This window comes from Toxorhynchites rutilus, chromosome 2 (assembly GCF_029784135.1).
Source record: "Toxorhynchites rutilus septentrionalis strain SRP chromosome 2, ASM2978413v1, whole genome shotgun sequence".
Classification (NCBI taxonomy): domain Eukaryota; kingdom Metazoa; phylum Arthropoda; class Insecta; order Diptera; family Culicidae; genus Toxorhynchites; species Toxorhynchites rutilus.
In genome coordinates, this window is record NC_073745.1 from 53,762,824 (window position 1) to 53,781,796 (window position 18,973).

At 36.8% G+C, this 18,973-nt stretch overlaps 1 protein-coding gene and 1 pseudogene across 5 annotated transcripts in view; both read left to right on the forward strand.

The window, feature by feature from the left end:
• LOC129770184 (cholinephosphotransferase 1) overlaps positions 1-8,169 on the forward strand; it is a 56,835-nt gene extending 48,666 nt beyond the window's left edge. For 4 of the 5 annotated variants that reach the window (XM_055772855.1, XM_055772852.1, XM_055772853.1 and 1 more), the window contains 2 exons: positions 263-344; positions 7,587-8,169. In XM_055772855.1, the coding sequence (XP_055628830.1) occupies positions 263-344; positions 7,587-7,774 (270 nt within the window). In that variant the 3' untranslated portion in view covers positions 7,775-8,169. Of the gene's footprint in view, positions 1-262; positions 7,149-7,586 lie in introns of those variants that run through there. The other variant, XM_055772854.1, reaches the window with a different exon arrangement.
• Positions 8,170-17,858: 9,689 nt separating this feature from the next.
• On the forward strand, positions 17,859-17,935 carry LOC129772276 (U4 spliceosomal RNA; annotated as a pseudogene).
• The last annotated feature ends 1,038 nt before the right edge of the window (positions 17,936-18,973 follow it).

The following is an 18,973-nucleotide window of genomic DNA, read 5'->3' on the forward strand; positions in this document are numbered from 1 at the left end:
TATTATAGATACTTAAAACTGTAGAGATCATTCACCTCTATCCTTGAAAATGGCCTATTGAAAAACATATCAACGAAGAGTTCTAAAACTCACGTTTGTTCGCTCAACAAGCTTAGTTTGTTTACGTGTTTTTAATTTTCAAAAGTATATTGAACAAAGGTCTTATCTGAACCATATGAAGATTTCTTCAATCGGAATCGATCGCGTTAGATATAGTTTCAATCAAAATCTATTTTCTGTACTCTCTCTCCGTCCATTCTAGGTGTGCCTGGAGATCTGCACCTACCTGAAGATCGAACTGTTCCGCATCCCGTATCCGCCGAAGCCACAAATGACATCTCAAGGTACGAATCCTCCCCACCATCACGAAAGTAAGAACGGTATGCATATCATCCAACAGCAGCAGCAGCATCATCAGAATCAGCAGTCGCAACAGCAGCAGCATCATCAGGCAAATCGAAAGCCACAGGGTCGCACTGGCAGTAGAAAACATAATGCGCATCAATAACGAGTTTTGTTGTAGTTGCTTTCGAATCCGGATGTAGAGCCGCCTGTCTGCCGCGAGTTTATGATTTTGTTGTTTTCCCGGGCTTTTGAAGAGTAGGGAGGGTTCAGGGTGGACAGCAGTTGGGGGTGGGAAATCAGTGCAAACAGTTCGATAAATCAGGACACTAACGGAATGTTATTCCGAAAATCGGCAGATATTGAATGAATTAAACATGCAAAAATATTTCCATAGTAAAGTGTTGAAGATTAAATCCTATAGAGAAGAATGAGGCTACGGTAATTAGCATATTCGGGGTGTAAAATATTGATACAAATTGCGCGGAAAGTTAAGGGATGCGAGAATTTCTAAAAATGGAATCAATGGAGAGATCTCCCGGGCAGCCAATTTGCTAAGCTTTAAAGTAGAATTTTTTTTAGTGTTCAATTACACAATACTAGCTCAAGAACAGTTAGTTCAGGATTTTTCAATGAGTCGATTATCGCAAAACAAAATACATATGTGGCAGGAGAAAAGGTTATGAGAGATTCTATTTCGGACACCGAATATGTGTTTTAATTTGATTCGGTGGAACATGAATTCATCCCTATGTGATCGCAAATTTATATATGTTTGTGTCTAATGCTTCTAATGTGTCTAATATTTTTGTACAAACAGTAGGAAACGATACAATTTAATGAAATATGCGCGATATTTTTCTAGGGGAGGGGGGTTTCAATGGCGTTCGATTATTGTGTTAATTTTTTGGTTCAGTATTTTTATCCTGATGGAATAATTGTATTGCTGTATGCTTCCCGCTTTCCAAGATATTCTTTTTCATTACGCTGGCTCAAAAAAGGTTCACCCAACGCATAGTCAATTCGATTTTGAATCCTAGTTTTTTAAGAATTACAAACGTAATACACGAAGCACATTACACATTTTGGCTTCTTATACACGTTCATATATCAATTTGTTATCTTTATTTATATTAAGTTTTTTTATGCTGAAACTAAGGTAAACAATTGCAAACAAGTAGCGCAGGAAGGAAACCGTTGATAAAGTTTTATTTATCACCGCTTTTCACCAAGTGTTCTTTGCAATTCATAAACCAAAAGACAATGATTACCAATGGATTCGGAGATGTTTAAGTGGGCCAATCGTTCCCTAGCCGTGTTGCGTTTCGTATAACTTAATACGCATCTTTTCAATAAGTTGACAGGAATACTATTTGGTTTTTGTCTGAGTGAGGGATGGTTTGCTCAATTACCATTAGCAATCGATTCTAGTTTTGGTTCAAGCTTGATTCAGCTGAAATGGAAGGTAAAATTTGGGACGAACAAAAGGAGGGAAGCCGGCTGCAAATCCGATTTGCTGTTGTAGAATGTTAATTATTGCGATAAATAGAGTGATGTTCAGTGAGGATGAAGTTGTGTTTTTTATTTCTAATACAAAATGCAGAATTTTATTTTAGGGTACGTGAGAGTTTGTTAAAATGAACATCGCATGTTTCTTTTAGAGAACTGAAATTGACGAATTTCGTGCAAACTAGTCTCAGATAGCAGTGAAACGTTGTGGGTGTAAAGATATTGGTCATTTGAATAACCTTGCATACTAATAATCTTCAAAAAAGAGTTAGACTACTTTTTGAAAAGGCCAAAGTTTTTTTTCCTAATTTTTTACAAAAAAATTTTTTTTTGTAAAAATTTTTTTATTTTTTAAAACATATTTTTTGAAAAAAATAAACTGTTTCAATGATTTTTTAAATTTGTTTGATATTTTTGCTTGAAAAAATTGAAAAAAAATCCTACATTTAATTTTCGAAGAAAAGTAGAAAAACCTCAAAATTTCATAATTTTTTTATTTCTATAAGACCTACAAAATGTTAGTTAAAGAATGGAATGTAGGAAATTATTTATGGTTCTATGAAAAAACATCGATCAAACTAAATAAAAATTTAAAAACATGTTTTTCCTGAATTCTGTAAAAAATATTTAAAAATAAAACCCATACAATCACCACCAAGTCATACTACCTTGATAAAAAAGTTCCCGGAATCACCACCATGTGTCGCTCTCAGCCACCTGTTTTAATCTTTTTTGTAGGTTGGCACATCTGTCATTGACGTTCTATAAAATTTGTAGTGAGATAGTTTAACATTTCTAAAAGTTACGCTGTATTGAGTACATCTGCGGGCCTCGATTTTGTACGATTTGCAAAATTTGCAAAACCGATCGTTATTCGTAAACATTTGGCTAAAAATCAAACGAATACTATTCAGCAATCACCGTATTCACCTGATTTGGCTCCCTGTGACTTTTTCCTATTCGGACGAATCGAGAAACCACGTTTCAGCACCCGAGATGAGATAATGGAAAAATCGATGATGGCTCTGATGGCCATACCGCAAATCGAATATAATAAATTTTAGAATATAGGCCACTGTTCGATGGTGCACATGATTCATGGCCCATGTGGCAATCTGAAGCTTATACCGCCTTGCATGTCGTATGGAAAATAAACAAAGCTTTTGATCGTTTAGAAGATATAGTCCTAACTTAACTGTTTTTATATAAAGCTCCTTGAATTTGTATCAAAACGTTATCCATATTATAAAATCATTATCGGAGACAATCTTCGTTCAAGAGAATTGTGTTTCTCTGTCACACAGAACACATATTAGAGTCTATTTTAATTTGTTTCGGTAGAGCCAATTTTGATGTATAATTTTCGTTTGAAAACCGTATTCGTTTCATCTGAAAATCTATTACTTTTTTCGCTTCGCATAAATGGAACACGAAACTCAATATCGTCTATGTCGAATTGTGTTGCAAGGTTGCCACATTTGCACAACTCGATTGGCTTGAGTTGAACGGTTTATATAATGCAAAATTGCAATCCGTTCAGGTTATTCTGACGAAAGATGGAGAGCATTGTATGAATGGTGTGTGTCGACATTGAACTCCAAATTATTGTTTCTTCTTCGAATCACAATTTCCCGCGGCGCTGTGCAGTCGCCTATCAAGATTCCAGGAATGTCCTAAACAACGTGCGCATAGGATCCACACATGTGCTACCTAGCTTGTGTTTTATGAGGATTGATGAGAATAGCTTGATTGCCATTTTACAATCCGAGCATGTGTGATTCGAAGAATTTCAATAATTCATTGTGGTCATTCGAAAAGGCTTCTCCGGCAATGCGCCTGCCTTTGGGTGCATGTGTGGATAAAGTTTGATGATGTTCGGCACTACGTCCACTACGTCATTCAACAACGTAAATAAATTCGTTTTATTTGAAAAACGAGCGACGGTTGAATTATTTGGATATTGTTTACACAAAAATACTAAAATCGCGATTAAAAATAGGGGATGGGAATACAAGTTTGGAATTCTTTACATTTTTTGAAGCCACATTTAAGAAAAAATGCGAAAAAAAATATTCAGAAAAATTATTCTCTCTCTGCATAGGACCACTCTAATCGGTATTAATTAATTTCATAAACATTCCATTTTTCTATAGAAAATCACACAAAAAAATCCACACATGAGGAACCACAAAAACGCACAAACAAAACAAAAAACTGGGTGGGTCACACCTAAGATATAACCGCAAGGTTGACGTAGGACAACCGTTGGCTTAGTAATCATTTGAGTGTATTGATTAAATTGTTAATTAAATCAGTCATTGAATGAAACAATTTCCGAATTCAATTTCGAACAAATCCCAATTTAGGTCAATTCATGCATTGTGGTGGATCAAGTTCTCCGTTGGTAGTCTTACGTATGGCATGATGCCGTGGACTTCCAAAATATGTGAACGGAAGGATGGCTAAACGATCAATGCATTTTACATCTTTCTCTGAAATTTTTGCTGACATACATGCAAGCGGGTACAAAAGTACCCGCACCTTGCATCTATTTCGACATGACGATTTCCTCTGGCTCATGGGTTGCGAAAACTGTGTTGGGGAAACTCATGCCGGTCTGCAGAAATGCATGCGGATACAGTAAAAAATTTCCCCATGAGTTTGTGGGTTAGAAGCGCATGTATATGTGGGAAAGCGTATGTATACGTGTGAGTGCCATCACTCCTTGTAATCTCCGAACGTACAACCCATGAAAACGAAAGATACGAATCGTTTATTCTGATAGTACGCATAGCATTTTGAACTTTTGGTACGATTTGCGATTAAGTGCTCCTCTAATTTACCCCAAATTTTGACTAAATTTGGCTAAAGAAAACGGCTGAACGTATCAATATAAAACGCTGTTTTGCGGATGCACTAGGCTAAAAATTTTCCTTCGAAGATTTGATCTTACTGCAATATTTGCAAAATTACGGATGTTTCACTAAAACACTACAAAACACTTGTTTTTGGCAATTTTTTGAAATCGATTCGAAAAATTTAAATAATTTTTCTTTCTGCAAAGCAATAAATTAACTTTGTACACAATTTATTTGTGTTTTTTAAACTAATCATTGTTTATTGAATTATTCATCATCAAAAATGAAGGAGTAATTTTTCATTCAAACAAAAATATCTCTGTATGGAGAGGTCCTATATGGTCTACACGTTTTAGGAACCAAATTAAAGACGGTTGATAAGATTAATTGAATTTGCGGTTAAGTTGGTTGGCAAAAAATTATGTTAGTTCATAAAATCTTCAAGAAAACAGAACGAAATTGATTTTTTTATTTCTTCCCAATACTTTTGTCCACTACATCTACAGGTTTACACTTTTGAATGATGTATATATCATTATCTAAATATAATGCTTCAAAAGCATATTTGCGACTTCCAAAATCAGTGAAAAAAAACCGCATGATGCGGTACGATTTCGAGTTTGAGTCACTGTATATAGATGTTCTGCAAATTTTCTTCTATTTGGAAACATGTCAAGAACATGTTAAACAAAATTAAGATTAGTTGTAACTTTTTCAAAGAAAATATGAAACATTTGTTGTTAGAAAAGCTTTTTGCCTGTAAAAGTGACCATCTTCCGATGTATGGCTGACTTGTTGGAAATTCAAAGGGCTATTCATATTTTTTTGGGATTTAAAAAAAACCACTATTTTGAGAAAAACGAATTTGAATTTTTCTTTTTTTTCTTAGCGTAATTAAAAAAAAACATTTTTTTTATTATCATTAAATTTTAAAAATTAAAATTTCAACTATTTCCTACATTTCATGCTTTGAGCAGAGATTTGTAATTATTATAGTTTGTTAGATACAGTTTTTTGTAAAAAATCAAGAAAAAAAATTATAGGGGGTTGCATCCAACACGACCGCTTAGGACGTGGGACTACGCATTCGTGTTATTCAATTTGCTTATTTATCATTTCGGATATGTTTATAAATTCAACGAAATTTCATAAATAACTCTTTAGTAGAAAGTTTCGGTGAGTCTGAAAAAAGTTATGGGCTACCTGATTTTGTAGAAGCAGCGATTATTTTTTGCCTTTGCGAGAACAATACACGAACTGGTCACATGTCGCAATTAATTTCTTTATGTCAATGCACGCATTGCACTGAGTATTTATCGCGCTCTAGGTGGTCTTTTTCGCATTTGACACCCACACACACTCGGGCACATGCGACTAAATATTTGTTCCACTAGCGCCCACCTTTATTCCACATTCCTTAACCCCTTCAATATATCTTCGGCATCTCAAAAATGGCAATATTTGCAAGTATCAAGTGTCATACGTTATGTTTTTTGTTGTTTTGTTGTCCTAGTGGTATCGCGTCTACAGACAATTTCCGTGCATCGCCATTCAACCAGCACCAAACAAGCATCCAACAGAGAACGCACACGGTAACACACATGTACGACAAAAATGAAACATCGCGAGAGTAACCGTTTGTAAGAAAACAGTTTTGCGACTGGAACGTGCAATTAAATCACACAAAGTATTCCAGCAGAAAAAAATATTTTCCTTTGTTAGCCGGCGATGATGGCCCAGTTTGATTTTTCCCTACATAATGTGGCGAAGAACATTATGATTACGCCTGCTTTGTCATGGTTCGGTTAGATGTGTTAATTGCAATGACAGATGCGCAGCGAGAATATAATATACGCTCGCGTTCACAGCTCGAGGGGAAACGAATATGACACAAAACGAGCAGAATGAGCGATGTTCGTTGTTTTGGTTATAGAAAGAGACTGAAAAATTTCCTCAGAGGAGATGCAATATTTATACGCTATCGACAACGTACTTACTTTGCAATGGTGTATGTCGCAAATATTCTCTTTTCGTTATCACCTTCATTGTTTCTTTTCTCGTGCCTACATAAGTTGTTATTCAGAGCACGGTTAGGTGAGCACACAAATAGACAGAACAAATGTATGGGAAAATGGGAATGCTTCCAATTTTCATCAATTTAAATCTTACAGAATTTCCTATTCGATTGGTATAGATTTTCCCCCAGAGGATAATAAGTCTTCAATCAAAAATCTAACAGCGCATCGTAGAATCATTTGTTAATGGTTGGCACGAGACAGTGCCTATATTCAATGTCGGTAACAAAAGCACTGTTTCTCGATGCGTTCGTACGAATGATCGATTCAAATTTGTCTGTTCATACTTACATTCCATTGTGATAATCCGATTACCTGCAAGAAAACGATGTAATCTAACAACAAAACAGCATTGTTCTGAAAGGTTAGTAACTTTTACATTTCGGAATCAAACATAAAATGAGTGTTTGTGTTTTATGAAGGTTTGGTTCTGTTCGAGATCTGCGATAATTTTATTTTTTGTTTGGTCATTATTATTTTCCATTAGAACTTGTTTTGCCTCATCAAAACAGAATATGTTACGTCTGATCAAATGCTTCTTTATGTTGTGCATGTAATACTATCTCAAATCCATTGCTGTCTGTTGGTTCCCATCAGTTTAGTGTTGTGTTTCGGTCTCTTGGAGGATGGTGAATCACTACCGAAAATTTCACCATTAATTGTAGACATTAGATAAACATTACTTTAAATAAAACAAAAACTTCCAATTTCTCTAACTGTTTCTAACATTTCCTCTATTTCTTGCTTTCTCATTCTTCCCTGGCACACAATCGCACACGTTCCATTTTCGCAACCTGCACAGAAACAACTGCTCCCACGGTGAAGGCGCAGAATGGAGCTAACAACAACACTGTCGGTGGTGGGAGCAAATCCACTCCAGCGAGTCCCGTACGGAGTCTGACCGTCCCACAAGTGGGCTTCAACCGGACACCGTCATCCGAAGGCAGCGAATCGCCTAGTCCATCGCCGAGGAAGTCCCATGAGCACTAGGAAATATGGCGCTATACCTCACCCACCGGAAGTATACTTGAGACCTACACTTTCCCACGTTAACAGTAACATAACAGTGAAAGACGGAAAAACCAAATGCCGCCGCGTAACTTGCCTCGGAAAAAAGTTAATCGTAATTGGAACAAAGCAATTTTGTGATTCTTGAGCCTTTGAAAAAGGAATGGATTTTGGTTGTTCGGTGAAAATAAGGTACTCTCGTTTCCATCTATTAGTTTGATGAAGTTATGGACATTGTGGAACATATGGTTGCAAACCGATACGCGTGCTCCTATTGCAGTAATTATTGTCTTGATGAAAGTTTATCGTACTGTAGGTTAGGTAGGTACGATAGGTATTATTATTTATTGGAAGTAAAATGCAGTAGAATTATGAAAGCGTGTTTTCTCATGTTCTAAACATACCGAACGTTCAAAACTAGGTCATTAATTGTCTTCCTACCACTGCATAAAATATAATTTTTTTCTGTGAGTGCAATACGCCGAGAGGAATGTATCTAAATAAGTTGGACAGCTTCATGATCACTCTAAAAAACTCTTGTTTCATTCCTTTTTTTCTAATGGTTAAAGGGAATTTCAGGGATCGTTATTCTCTAATAAAGAGGCTTCAAATTTCCGATTTAAACTTCAAAATTCATCCTCCTCTAGCCTTAAAAAGACGGGTGGATAATGTTGGGGACATAACCGGAGAGACGTAGGACTACACCAAGGGATGTCTATTATTCGAATATCAGGGAGCACAGATCCCAGAATGACCAACAAAATTTCAGAAAAAAAAAATCAAAGGACAGAATAAAACCTCAGCACTCAGCAGAACTTTTTTGACAGCCTAATATATATACTAAAGGTGTGACCGTGTCATCAATAAGTGCGCGAGGGAAAACCGTATAGATATATAGAGGACTGTGGAAAGGGATTTGACTGCAAATATAGATGTCTAAATTTTTCGTTTATTCGATTGTCGATTAATCGTGGGGTCATTTTTAAATATTTGATTCATTCGAATAATTGTCTTTCAGTATTCGATGAATCGAGCGAATATTTATTTCTTGTAATCAAAAAGAAAGACATTTATGATAAAAAAATATAATGTCATAATTTTAAGAGTTACATTAAATATAATTTTGAAATAAACATGGTGCCGAAGAATGGTTTTTGAATGAAATGGTATTTATTATATTGATAAATTTACCATTACGATGTAAATTATAAAAAAACTAATACAGGTCGGACTCGATTATATGTGGTTCGATTATATACAGTTTGGAAACAAATATTTTTTTTTATATTTCAAATATGACTTATTTCAAGAAGAAATGTAACGTTTCAACGTTAGGGTGAGGTTTAAGTGGCTACTACATGTAAAGTGGGGTAAAAATCGTGATTTTTGAAGATTTTGCATGAATTTTCACAAGGAATTGTTTACATCGATATTGCAGCCAAATTAAGAAAGATAGAAGTTGGGCGTCAAAGAACAAATTGTAGAACGGTTAAAGAACTTCAATTCAATTGATAGAAACAATCTAGTTTAAAATAAATTTTTCAGACAAAATTAATAATAACACATTAAAAATTATTAACTTTTATGTTTTCACTTCTAAAATGTTATTAAAATCCACTAATTTAGTTGTTCCACTACTAAATCTTGTATTAAATTTTCTCATCTTTCGAATGAAAGCATCAGAATCGTCTTTCGTAGCGTACTTTTTCATGTAGAGCCGGTGTTGAGAATCGAGGAAGTAATCGTGAGCAGGACACTGATTTCTGACAGCTTTATTTTTGATGAGCTTCAAAACTATAATTTAACATTGTATGATACTAATGTTCTTTGAAGTTAAGTACTGCTAATAACTTACAATTCAGTGGATATAGTAGATATGCTCCGAATTACTCCTCTCTTATTAGCATCTATCGAATGCCGGTTATGGTTCTAACAATTAACAAAAGTGCTTCGCAAGTCTTTTCTCAGCATACCGTTTGAAAGATTGCTCTCGGAGTTGACGTGCTTTTGCGAAATTTGTGTCGGCCTCCTCTGATCGAAAAGGATCTTTCGTCAAGGTTATTGTTTTCTCGGCTGCTGTGGCAACAGCCGGTTTGAGGCAACAGAGTCCGAAATATTAAAAAAGTTCTATAACTCTGTCATTGTTGAAATTCGAACATATGCGTGGGAGAATTTTTTTCATCAAATATAAAAATACACATCCTGAGAGAATCTGGATAAATTTTTTTTTTCATGTGAGAAAGGTATTTTCTGACTTTAAGGGGATGAATCAAAAATCAAATTCCTCTCTTATTTTCAAAAAATTAAAAATACATGCAAAAAAAGCAAATAAAAAAAATATCTTTTTGACTCGATTATATACAGTAAAAAGAAATCAAAATCTGTATATAATCGAGTCCGCGCTGTACAATCAATAATTACGAAATCAAAATCCATTTTTTCGCATATTTTTCAAAAAAGACTATCTAATTGGCTTTAATCTTATGTGTCGATCACCTGAAGATCAGTAGATCAAAAGTTCTGAAAAAAGGAAAACAAAATATTTTTCGAACCATCGGTTAACTTTGAAAAATCATAACTCAAAAACGAAAAAAACGCCTATCTGGTTTCGACATATGTTACGTAAAAAATCCTCAGCTTTCCAGAAAAAAATATTTAAAAAATAGCGCCTTCGGTCTCGAGACTATGAAAACAATAAAAAATGAAAAAACGTGTAAACACATGGGTCTTTTAAGGGTCAGAAATGACGATTTTCCCAGGCTTCTCAATTCAAAAGTAAGTTTTAGGGAAACATATTCCGGTCTGCACAACGACAAGCGAGTACAAAAGTACTCAACACCAAAAAATACCTCCGACTTGCATGTATTTGCAAAGCGGATTCCCCCAGGAACATAAATTTAAAAGTCCGTGTTAGGGAAACACAGGCCAGTGGCAAAAAATACTCCCAACTTGCATGTATATTTGCAGAGCGGATTTCCACGTGTACATCGATTTTGCAGTCTGTGTTGGGGAAACCGTAAATAGGGCCAATCAAAATTTAGCAGTTAGGGCGTTTAGATAACGCTTGACATTTTACAGTTATTCAATTGTCCATTTCATGAAAAATAATAATAATTATTGTTATTATTAATCTTCGACCTAGTCGCACAGATCTTAAACTTAAACTACGTTCATAATTCGGTTTTTAAAATCATTTTTAGCCATATTAAAGTCGAAACTGCTACTAACATTGTTGAACGCCCTTAGGCAGCTGCTGAATGGGCTGTTGAACCCATAACTTGTTCTATGTCTAGGAACGATAATTAAAGGCAATTGTCTAAGTTGACGTTGAGGAACGTAAAACGAAACTGTTTCAAGTAGGTCCGGACAATCGATGTTGTTTTTCAAAAGGTCGAATATGAACAGCCGCTGTGTCTGGGTTCTTCGTGCTGATAGTAACTGAAGGTCTATAAGTTGGCAGCGAGCCGCATAATCACGGAGATTAGCCGGGTCGTTCCAGGGAAGGTTACGGAGGGCGGAGCGCACGAAGTGCCTCTGTACACGTTCAATGCTGATCACTTGAGCAACGTGATAGGGTTACCAGATCGGCGAGGCATATTCCAGAGTACTGCGCACTAACGTACAGAAAAGCGCTTACAGGGCATAGATGTCGGTAAACTGCGATGCGTTTCGGCGGATGAATCCGAGAACAGAAAACGCTTTGGCAGTTATGGTGGCGATATGTTCGTTGAACGTCAGCTTGGAGTCACTGACAACGCCCAGATCGCGGATGGACTGAACACGTTCTAGAGGAGTTGTGATAATTGAGTAGACGTGATTGATCGGCGACATACCACGGGTGAACGTGATTACCTTGCATTTAGTGATGTTCAAATGCATACCATTATCGGAGCACCATTGCGAAGTGATGTTGATATCCGTTTGTAGCGCAGTACAATCCAGTGTTGACTTGATTACCCTGAATATTTTTAGGTCGTCTGCATATAAAAGCTTCCCGGATGACAATCGGGGGCATAGATCATTTATAAAGAGAACAAAGATAAGAGGACCCAGTACGCTTCCCTGTGGAACACCGGACGCTATTTCAAATAATTCCGATCGTGCAGAGTTGAGTTGTACGAACGCCTTCCGGACCGTCAGATAAGATAGTAACCAGTCCGTGATCCAGTTTGGATAGCCCATGTGCTTCAGCTTCTCCACTGCGAAGGCATGCGGTACAGTGTCAAAGGCCTTCGAGAAGTCGACATAAATAGAATCGACTTGATTCCGACGTTCCATTTCCTGGAACAAGCTGCTTGTGTAGCACATCAAGTTGGATGTTGTTGAGCGACGAGGAACAAATCCATGCTGGTAATCAGAAATCGACGGTGTTGCTGCAGCCAGTAAAACTTTATGAATAAGGGATTCCAGAACTTTTCCTAAGCAACAGAGTATCGAGATGCCGCGGTAGTTCTCGTTTCGTTGGAAGCTTCCAGCTTTATGAATAGGGATCATAGAAGCAGTTTTCCACATAGCCGGAAACGTTTTCTCTTGCACGGATCGATTAAACAGTAGTGTCAAAGGCTCCACCAGAGATGTAACACAGTTTTTGAATAAAAGTGGTGGTAAACCATCGACTCCTGCTCCTTTTGACACGTCAAGATCTTCTAATACATTCCGCACTTCTGACCTAGAGAAATCGATGAGAGGCAGATGAACATTATAGAAAGGCACATCTTGGAAACTACTTTGATGAATTTGAAGCGAGGTAGAGCTGAACACACTTTGAAAGAAGTTTGAAAATAGATTTGCAGCTTCTTCGGCAGAGGTAGCCGTAGATGAGTTGTAGCTTAAGTTGTTGGGCACACGATTATTGGTTCGTTGTAGTTTTACAAATTTCCAGAATGTCGAAGGATTTTTCTTCATTGATGACTGTGACCTGATCACATAATCGTAGTGGGCAGAGACAAGACGTTCATTATATCTGAACTCAGCTTGCCGTAGAAGATCTCTATTTGAATCTGTTTTAGATTCGAAGAAATGTTTGCGGGCTTTGCGGAGTCTGTTTCGCAGGTTACGCAGCTCGGCATTCCACCAAGGCTTCCTGTAGGTAGAGCTGCGGGATGCAAATCTACCTGGTCGTGAATGCAGCAATGGGTATCTACTTGCGAGACGAATGGTACGTGATGAACGTCGATATTCAGGAGAGGAAGTGGAGGTGCGAAAATTTCGAGATCGTCCGGTGAATCAACGAACGCCAAATCAAGGAGCCTACCATTGCAATTTGTGAGAGAGTTCACTTGTACCAAACCACAAGCAAGAATGGATTCCGCAATTGTAACTTCATGTTCACTAGATGCGTTTACCGGCAAAAGTCCATTGATATCTTCGTCAAAATGCCAACGCAAATAAGGCCCAATAGTAGAACGATATCATTTTCAGATGATCGATCACAAATGCTCTGAACGGCCGAAGCGTGAGTGGAATATAATCTTGGATCAGAGTTAGATCGTAAGTAGATACCGAAGACGTATATGGATCGATGTGGAAGCACTAAGCATATAGCAACTTGCTCTTTTTGCTCACAATTCACCAGGGAGACTGAACTGCAGCAAATACTGGCTCTAATATATTATTGATTGTGATAGACGCGTGGAAATATTTCCTATCAATTGATGCAAACATTTTTCCGATCTGTTAAGAAATGTTCGAGTTATAAGCATTCGAAATACGGGTAGGGTTAGTACAAAAATCGACAGAGAAATCGTTCACAGTGAAAATAGTTATCAACGTTAACTTTATTTTCTGTTTTCTGATTTGGCACCCTTCCTGAAAGACGTAGTTCCACGTCAAAAAATGTACTTGATAATCGTGACGCTTTCGGAGGATCTGCCAGAGGAGAAACATTTGGTGAAAATTTTCTCTCTTGTCGAAGAACAAATTAACCTGGAACTCTCTTTTGTTTTTTGATTGTAGGAGAACACGGGGTGAGTTGTACATACGGGGTGATTTGGACCACCCCTTTATCTCAAAAAGTACGACTCAACTTGGATTTTTTATAATGTCATCTCCTTTTATTGTTGAACCGTATAAGGTACACCGGGGCAAGTTGAAATTCTGGGTAAGTAGAAACGGAAATCATAACTTTTACAAGGAATGATAGATTGACGTGATAAAAATATAGATAGTAAACATGATCTTTCAACCCACCTTATCACACCCGTTGCCAGAATATTGGAATGCTTTAACGCAATCCGCGCCTTTGTTTACTTTTCCTCGTTCTGTGAAATTAAAACAACCATTTTTGCGCGGTTCGAAAACATAGATTTTTTCAAAAATTCCGCCAGAATCGCACGTCAGGTAATCAAATAGGGATAATCAAGTGTAGTGTTTTTGAAAACTAAACTGAAAAATCTTTTTTCGTGAAGCTCTGAGCATCTAAACTCAACCGTTGTTTTTTTTTTCAACTCTGGGGTAAGTTGAAACCAGTGAAAATCGATTATTTTTTAAACATTGCTGCAAATTCCGGACGTTATTTGTCTGTGATTGTTGTATGAATGAATGATGATAAATTAAAAAAATTAGAACAATTCATGTGCTCCCTTGGCCGAGTGGTTAGCGTCACAACTAACATGCCGGGTGTTCGGGTTCGATTCCCGTTCTGGTCGGGGGAATTTTTCGTCAAAGAAATTTCCTCCGACTTGCACTGTGATCACGCGTATTCTAGAGCTTGCCACTCAGAATGCATTCAAGGCGTGTTACTTGCCATAGAAATCTCAACTAAGTACTAATAAAAATGACGCAAGTAATACTACGTTGAGACGGCGAAGTTCCTCTAGGAACGTTAGTGCCATTGAAGAAGAAGAAGAAGAAGAACAATTCATATTTCGTTCCTCAGTATGTTCTACATAATTTATAAATACACAGACATGATATAAGTAGAATTTGTTAATTTTGCAACAAGGGGTCTTTTAAATATTACGTAACGCATTTTTTTTTACTATTTTAGACTCCCTCTTCTCTACATAGCATAACATGTAACATTTAATGGTCATTTGTATAAAAATGTTTAGATTTAGTTGGATTTATTTCTAAACAAGTTTCCACAAGCCATCTCCTCCTCCCTTTTCGAGTGCGTTACGTAATATTTGGATATTTGAATGATGCCATAAACGGTAACGGTATTGAATTAAAGAGACTTTAAACTCTGAGAGTTCATTCGTCTCTAAATGCCATAAACCTTATTAGTGGCCGTTTTAAGTGGCTCTACTCTGACATGAAAGTATTCTTGATGTTATTGTTTCGTATATTAATTCCTAGTATGTAGTTTCCATTTTGCGTATATCAGACTACTCCCCCACATCTCACGTGTACCAAAACCCCTTTATACAATAATAAATCAGTTCGAGAAGCAAAACCGCACAATAAACTCATGATAGTTCGCGTTTCAACTTACCCCGCTCTCAGGACAAGTTGAAACATTGGATGTGAAAACTAAACATTTTAAAAATTGATATTTTTTTGAAACATCCAGTGTGAATCCCTATTTTTTATCGAAAGACATCTGTTATACCTTGTATATGCTGCAAACAGATTTCAATTCAGTGATTTAGTGATTTTTTAATATAACTTTCAAGTTGAAATCGTTTCAACTTGCCTCGATGTACCTTATACCTAATGTAAAAAAAGTTTGGTAAAATTCGACAGGTGGAAGGAAACGGTAGCATGAACACAGCAAGCACATTGATTGCCAAAAAATGTGAGTTTTCCGATCGTGGTTTCAAGGTTTTTCCCGCTGAAACATCAAACTTTTCGTGTATTGTGCAGTAAAGTTTCGTTCGCCTACAGAAGAGGAACAATTTGATGCAGCGAAACCGTGAGTTTGATAACAATAAATGAAAATAATTGCAATTTAATTTTTGCATGTTGTGTGGGGTGATTTTTGATTGAGAAAAAACGAGTGAAGCTCAGTATACAATGTGACATTTTTTATTTAGACCGTATTGGTTTGGAAATATTAGGCGATTTGCTTAGGTGGTCCAAATTCCATCCATTTCCCCTACCTAACGTAAAAAAAACTTTGGTAAAATTCGACGGATGGAAGGAAACGGTAGCATGAACACAGCAAGCACTTTGATTTTAAATAAATGTGGGTTTTCCGATCGTGGTTTTAAGGTTTTTCCCGCTGTTTATGAAACAAACTTTTCGTGTATTGTGCAGTAAAGTTCTGTTCGCCTACAGAATAGGAACAATTTGATTCAGCGAAACTGTAAGTTTAATAACAATAAATGAAATTAATTGCATTTCAATTTTTGCATGTTGAGTGGGGTGACATGGACACGTTTCTGTGGGGTGAATTGGTCATACAGGTTTGAGGCTTTTATTTGGTCTAATTGATTCCAGATGCCGCTGAATTACAAAAAGAGGATGAACAAACAACGTTGGAAGAAGGAGGAGCTTGAAAGAGCAACATAGGCCATCAAGAACGGATTTTATTTGACCAAATATCGAAAGTGTTTGAAAACGCTCGAACAGTAGTGAAAAGATCTATACAGAATTCGAGATGGTCTCAATCCAATTTTGCTGGTCTGGAATCTGGCCAAGACACCTGGTATCGATCCCAAAACACTGTTACTGATTGTAACATTATCTCAAAATACTCTACATAAACATAAGTATGTTTTTTCGGTGAAACACAAACTGGACCAAATCACCCCGCATCAAATTTTAATGTCCAAAAAGCATTTCTTTTATTTTATGATATATTTGGTATTTTAAAGCTTGATATAATGATTAAACATTTTTGATTGAGAGAAAACAGTATACAATGTGACATTTTTTGACGTAGGAATACGTCTTTCATTTCTGTACTGGGGTGTAATTTCAAAGTCTCGAAAACGAAAGCGTTACGCCGGAGAACGATATTTTGGGCGTTAATAGCTCCTAAACAACTGAACGAAATGGTATGATAAACACTTCATTCGAAAGATAAAATGTCTACGCGTTATGTACTTGTTACTTTTTGATCCAAGAACTTGTTTCAATACCCCTAAAATTGTCTACAAAACAGGCTATTGAAATGACACCAATCGGTATATAAGCGAGTGCCGCTCGGAAATCCACTCAGTTATGATTGCGCAACGATTGAGGTACGATCGCTGGAATGGATGGACGTTTCCCTAACACAGACTTCAAAACCATGGAGCCTGTGGAAATCAGCATAGCAAATTAGATGCAAGCAGCGGAAACTTTTGTACTCGTTTGCGTTTTTGCAAATTGGAATGTTTCCCTAACACAGACTTCAAAATCATGAAGCCTGGGGAAATCGGCATTGCAAAATAGATGCAAACTACGGGCACTTTTGTGCTCGCTTGCGTTTCTGGGAATCGGAATGTTTCCCAAACACAGATTTTAAAAACATGAAGCGTGGGGAAATCGGCATTGCAAAATGGATGCAAGCAGCGGGTACTTTTGTACTCGCTTGCGTTTCTGGAAATCGGAATGTTTCCCTAACACAGACTTCAAAACCATGGAGCCTGTGGAAATCGGCTTAGCAAATTAGATGCAAGCAGCGGGAGCTTTTGTACTCATTTGCTTTTTTGCAAATTAGAGTGTTTCCCTAACACAGGCTTCAAAATATTGAAGCCTGGGGAAATCGTCATTGCAAAATAGATGCAAACTATGGGTACTTTTATACTCGCTTGCATTTTTGCAAACCGGAATGTGTTTTCCCAATACAGATTCCAAAACCAAGAAGTTGGGAAAATCGGCATTGCAGAAACATTCAAGTCGGTAATACTTTTATACCCCCAAGCATTTTTACACTCCGGAATTTGTTTTGCTATCACGGTGTAACGCTTTGGCTCGATTATTCAAGACTGCATTGGAAGATATCGCTTCATGTTGTTCAACTCACTGAACTTCTACGCATACCGTTTGATGATTAGGCAAAATGTTGATAACTTTTTGCTGCGATAACCATAATGCATGAATTAACTTAAATTGGGATTGGTTTGTAATTGAATTCATAAATAGTTTCATTCATTCACTAGTTTAATCAATCATTTATTCAATACACATAAAAGATAGCTCTGCGCAGCGGCGATATCGCACCTAATGAGGAACATCCGAGGTGCGATTATTGCTAATTGAAGAAATACAATTGTTTACTAAGCCAATGGCAGTCCTACGTCAACCTTGCGGTTATATCATAGGTATAACCCATCCATAGTTTTATTGAGACCGTATTGGTTTGGAAATATTGTGCGAATTGCTTAGCTGGTCCAAATTCCCCCCATTTACCCTACATCTACCAATTGTTTTCGCATCATTGAAGGCTGTTCCGAGCTGGTTTGTGTTACCGTAGCTCTGATAGATGTTCGCGTTCAAACGACCGTACCGTTGATCTTTTCCAGTGTGGCTCTCCCATTTTTACGACGTTACGACTGAGGGTTCTGAATCTAACTAAATCAATTGATGTTGTAACATCAATTGAATTATCAAAAGTTACATGCTCACGTTAAGTCAGTAAAACTTGTATTTGAACTGGAGTGAGCGGATATTAGAAGAAAAATCGAAGAAAGAAATGTCTGCTTCAATGTAATCTGAGAGACTGGGTAAATATATGGCGCTATAAATATAAATTTTCGTTCTTTTCCGTTGGGTTGAAGAGAAGTAAATCTTGATGCATGATCGGATAGCGGTTTCCAATATTATTATTGCTGGGTGTGACAGATGCACTAGAACAAGCTAGATCACAATAAATATGTCCGCTGGATCCACCTAATCGAATCAGTTCACTACAAGTCTATCAAGACACAACGGTCTTTTCCAACCAAAGTAAAAACTATCATAATCAGCGGGGCTACACTTACTCATCCCGATTTGTGGCTCGTTTATAGGCTGAAAATAAACGAAAACAAATACAGCAATTATTTGAACGTTCTCAATTTATCTAGATTATAGTCTCTTTTGTTTTGTTAACATTTTGTTGTAGAACCTTTTCTGGATTCCTCCAAGTATCCATTCGCACCTTATGGATGTGGAGATAAAAGAAAATTCAATCTTTCTTCTCCGTTTTTAGGGAAATATGCGCAAAATTGAAGTTTCCTCTTACAATCCGTTACATCTTTCAACTTTTTTCTTTCGAGTTTCAAACTAGGAAAGACAAATACATGTCTCCAATGTTGGAGGCAGTACTAA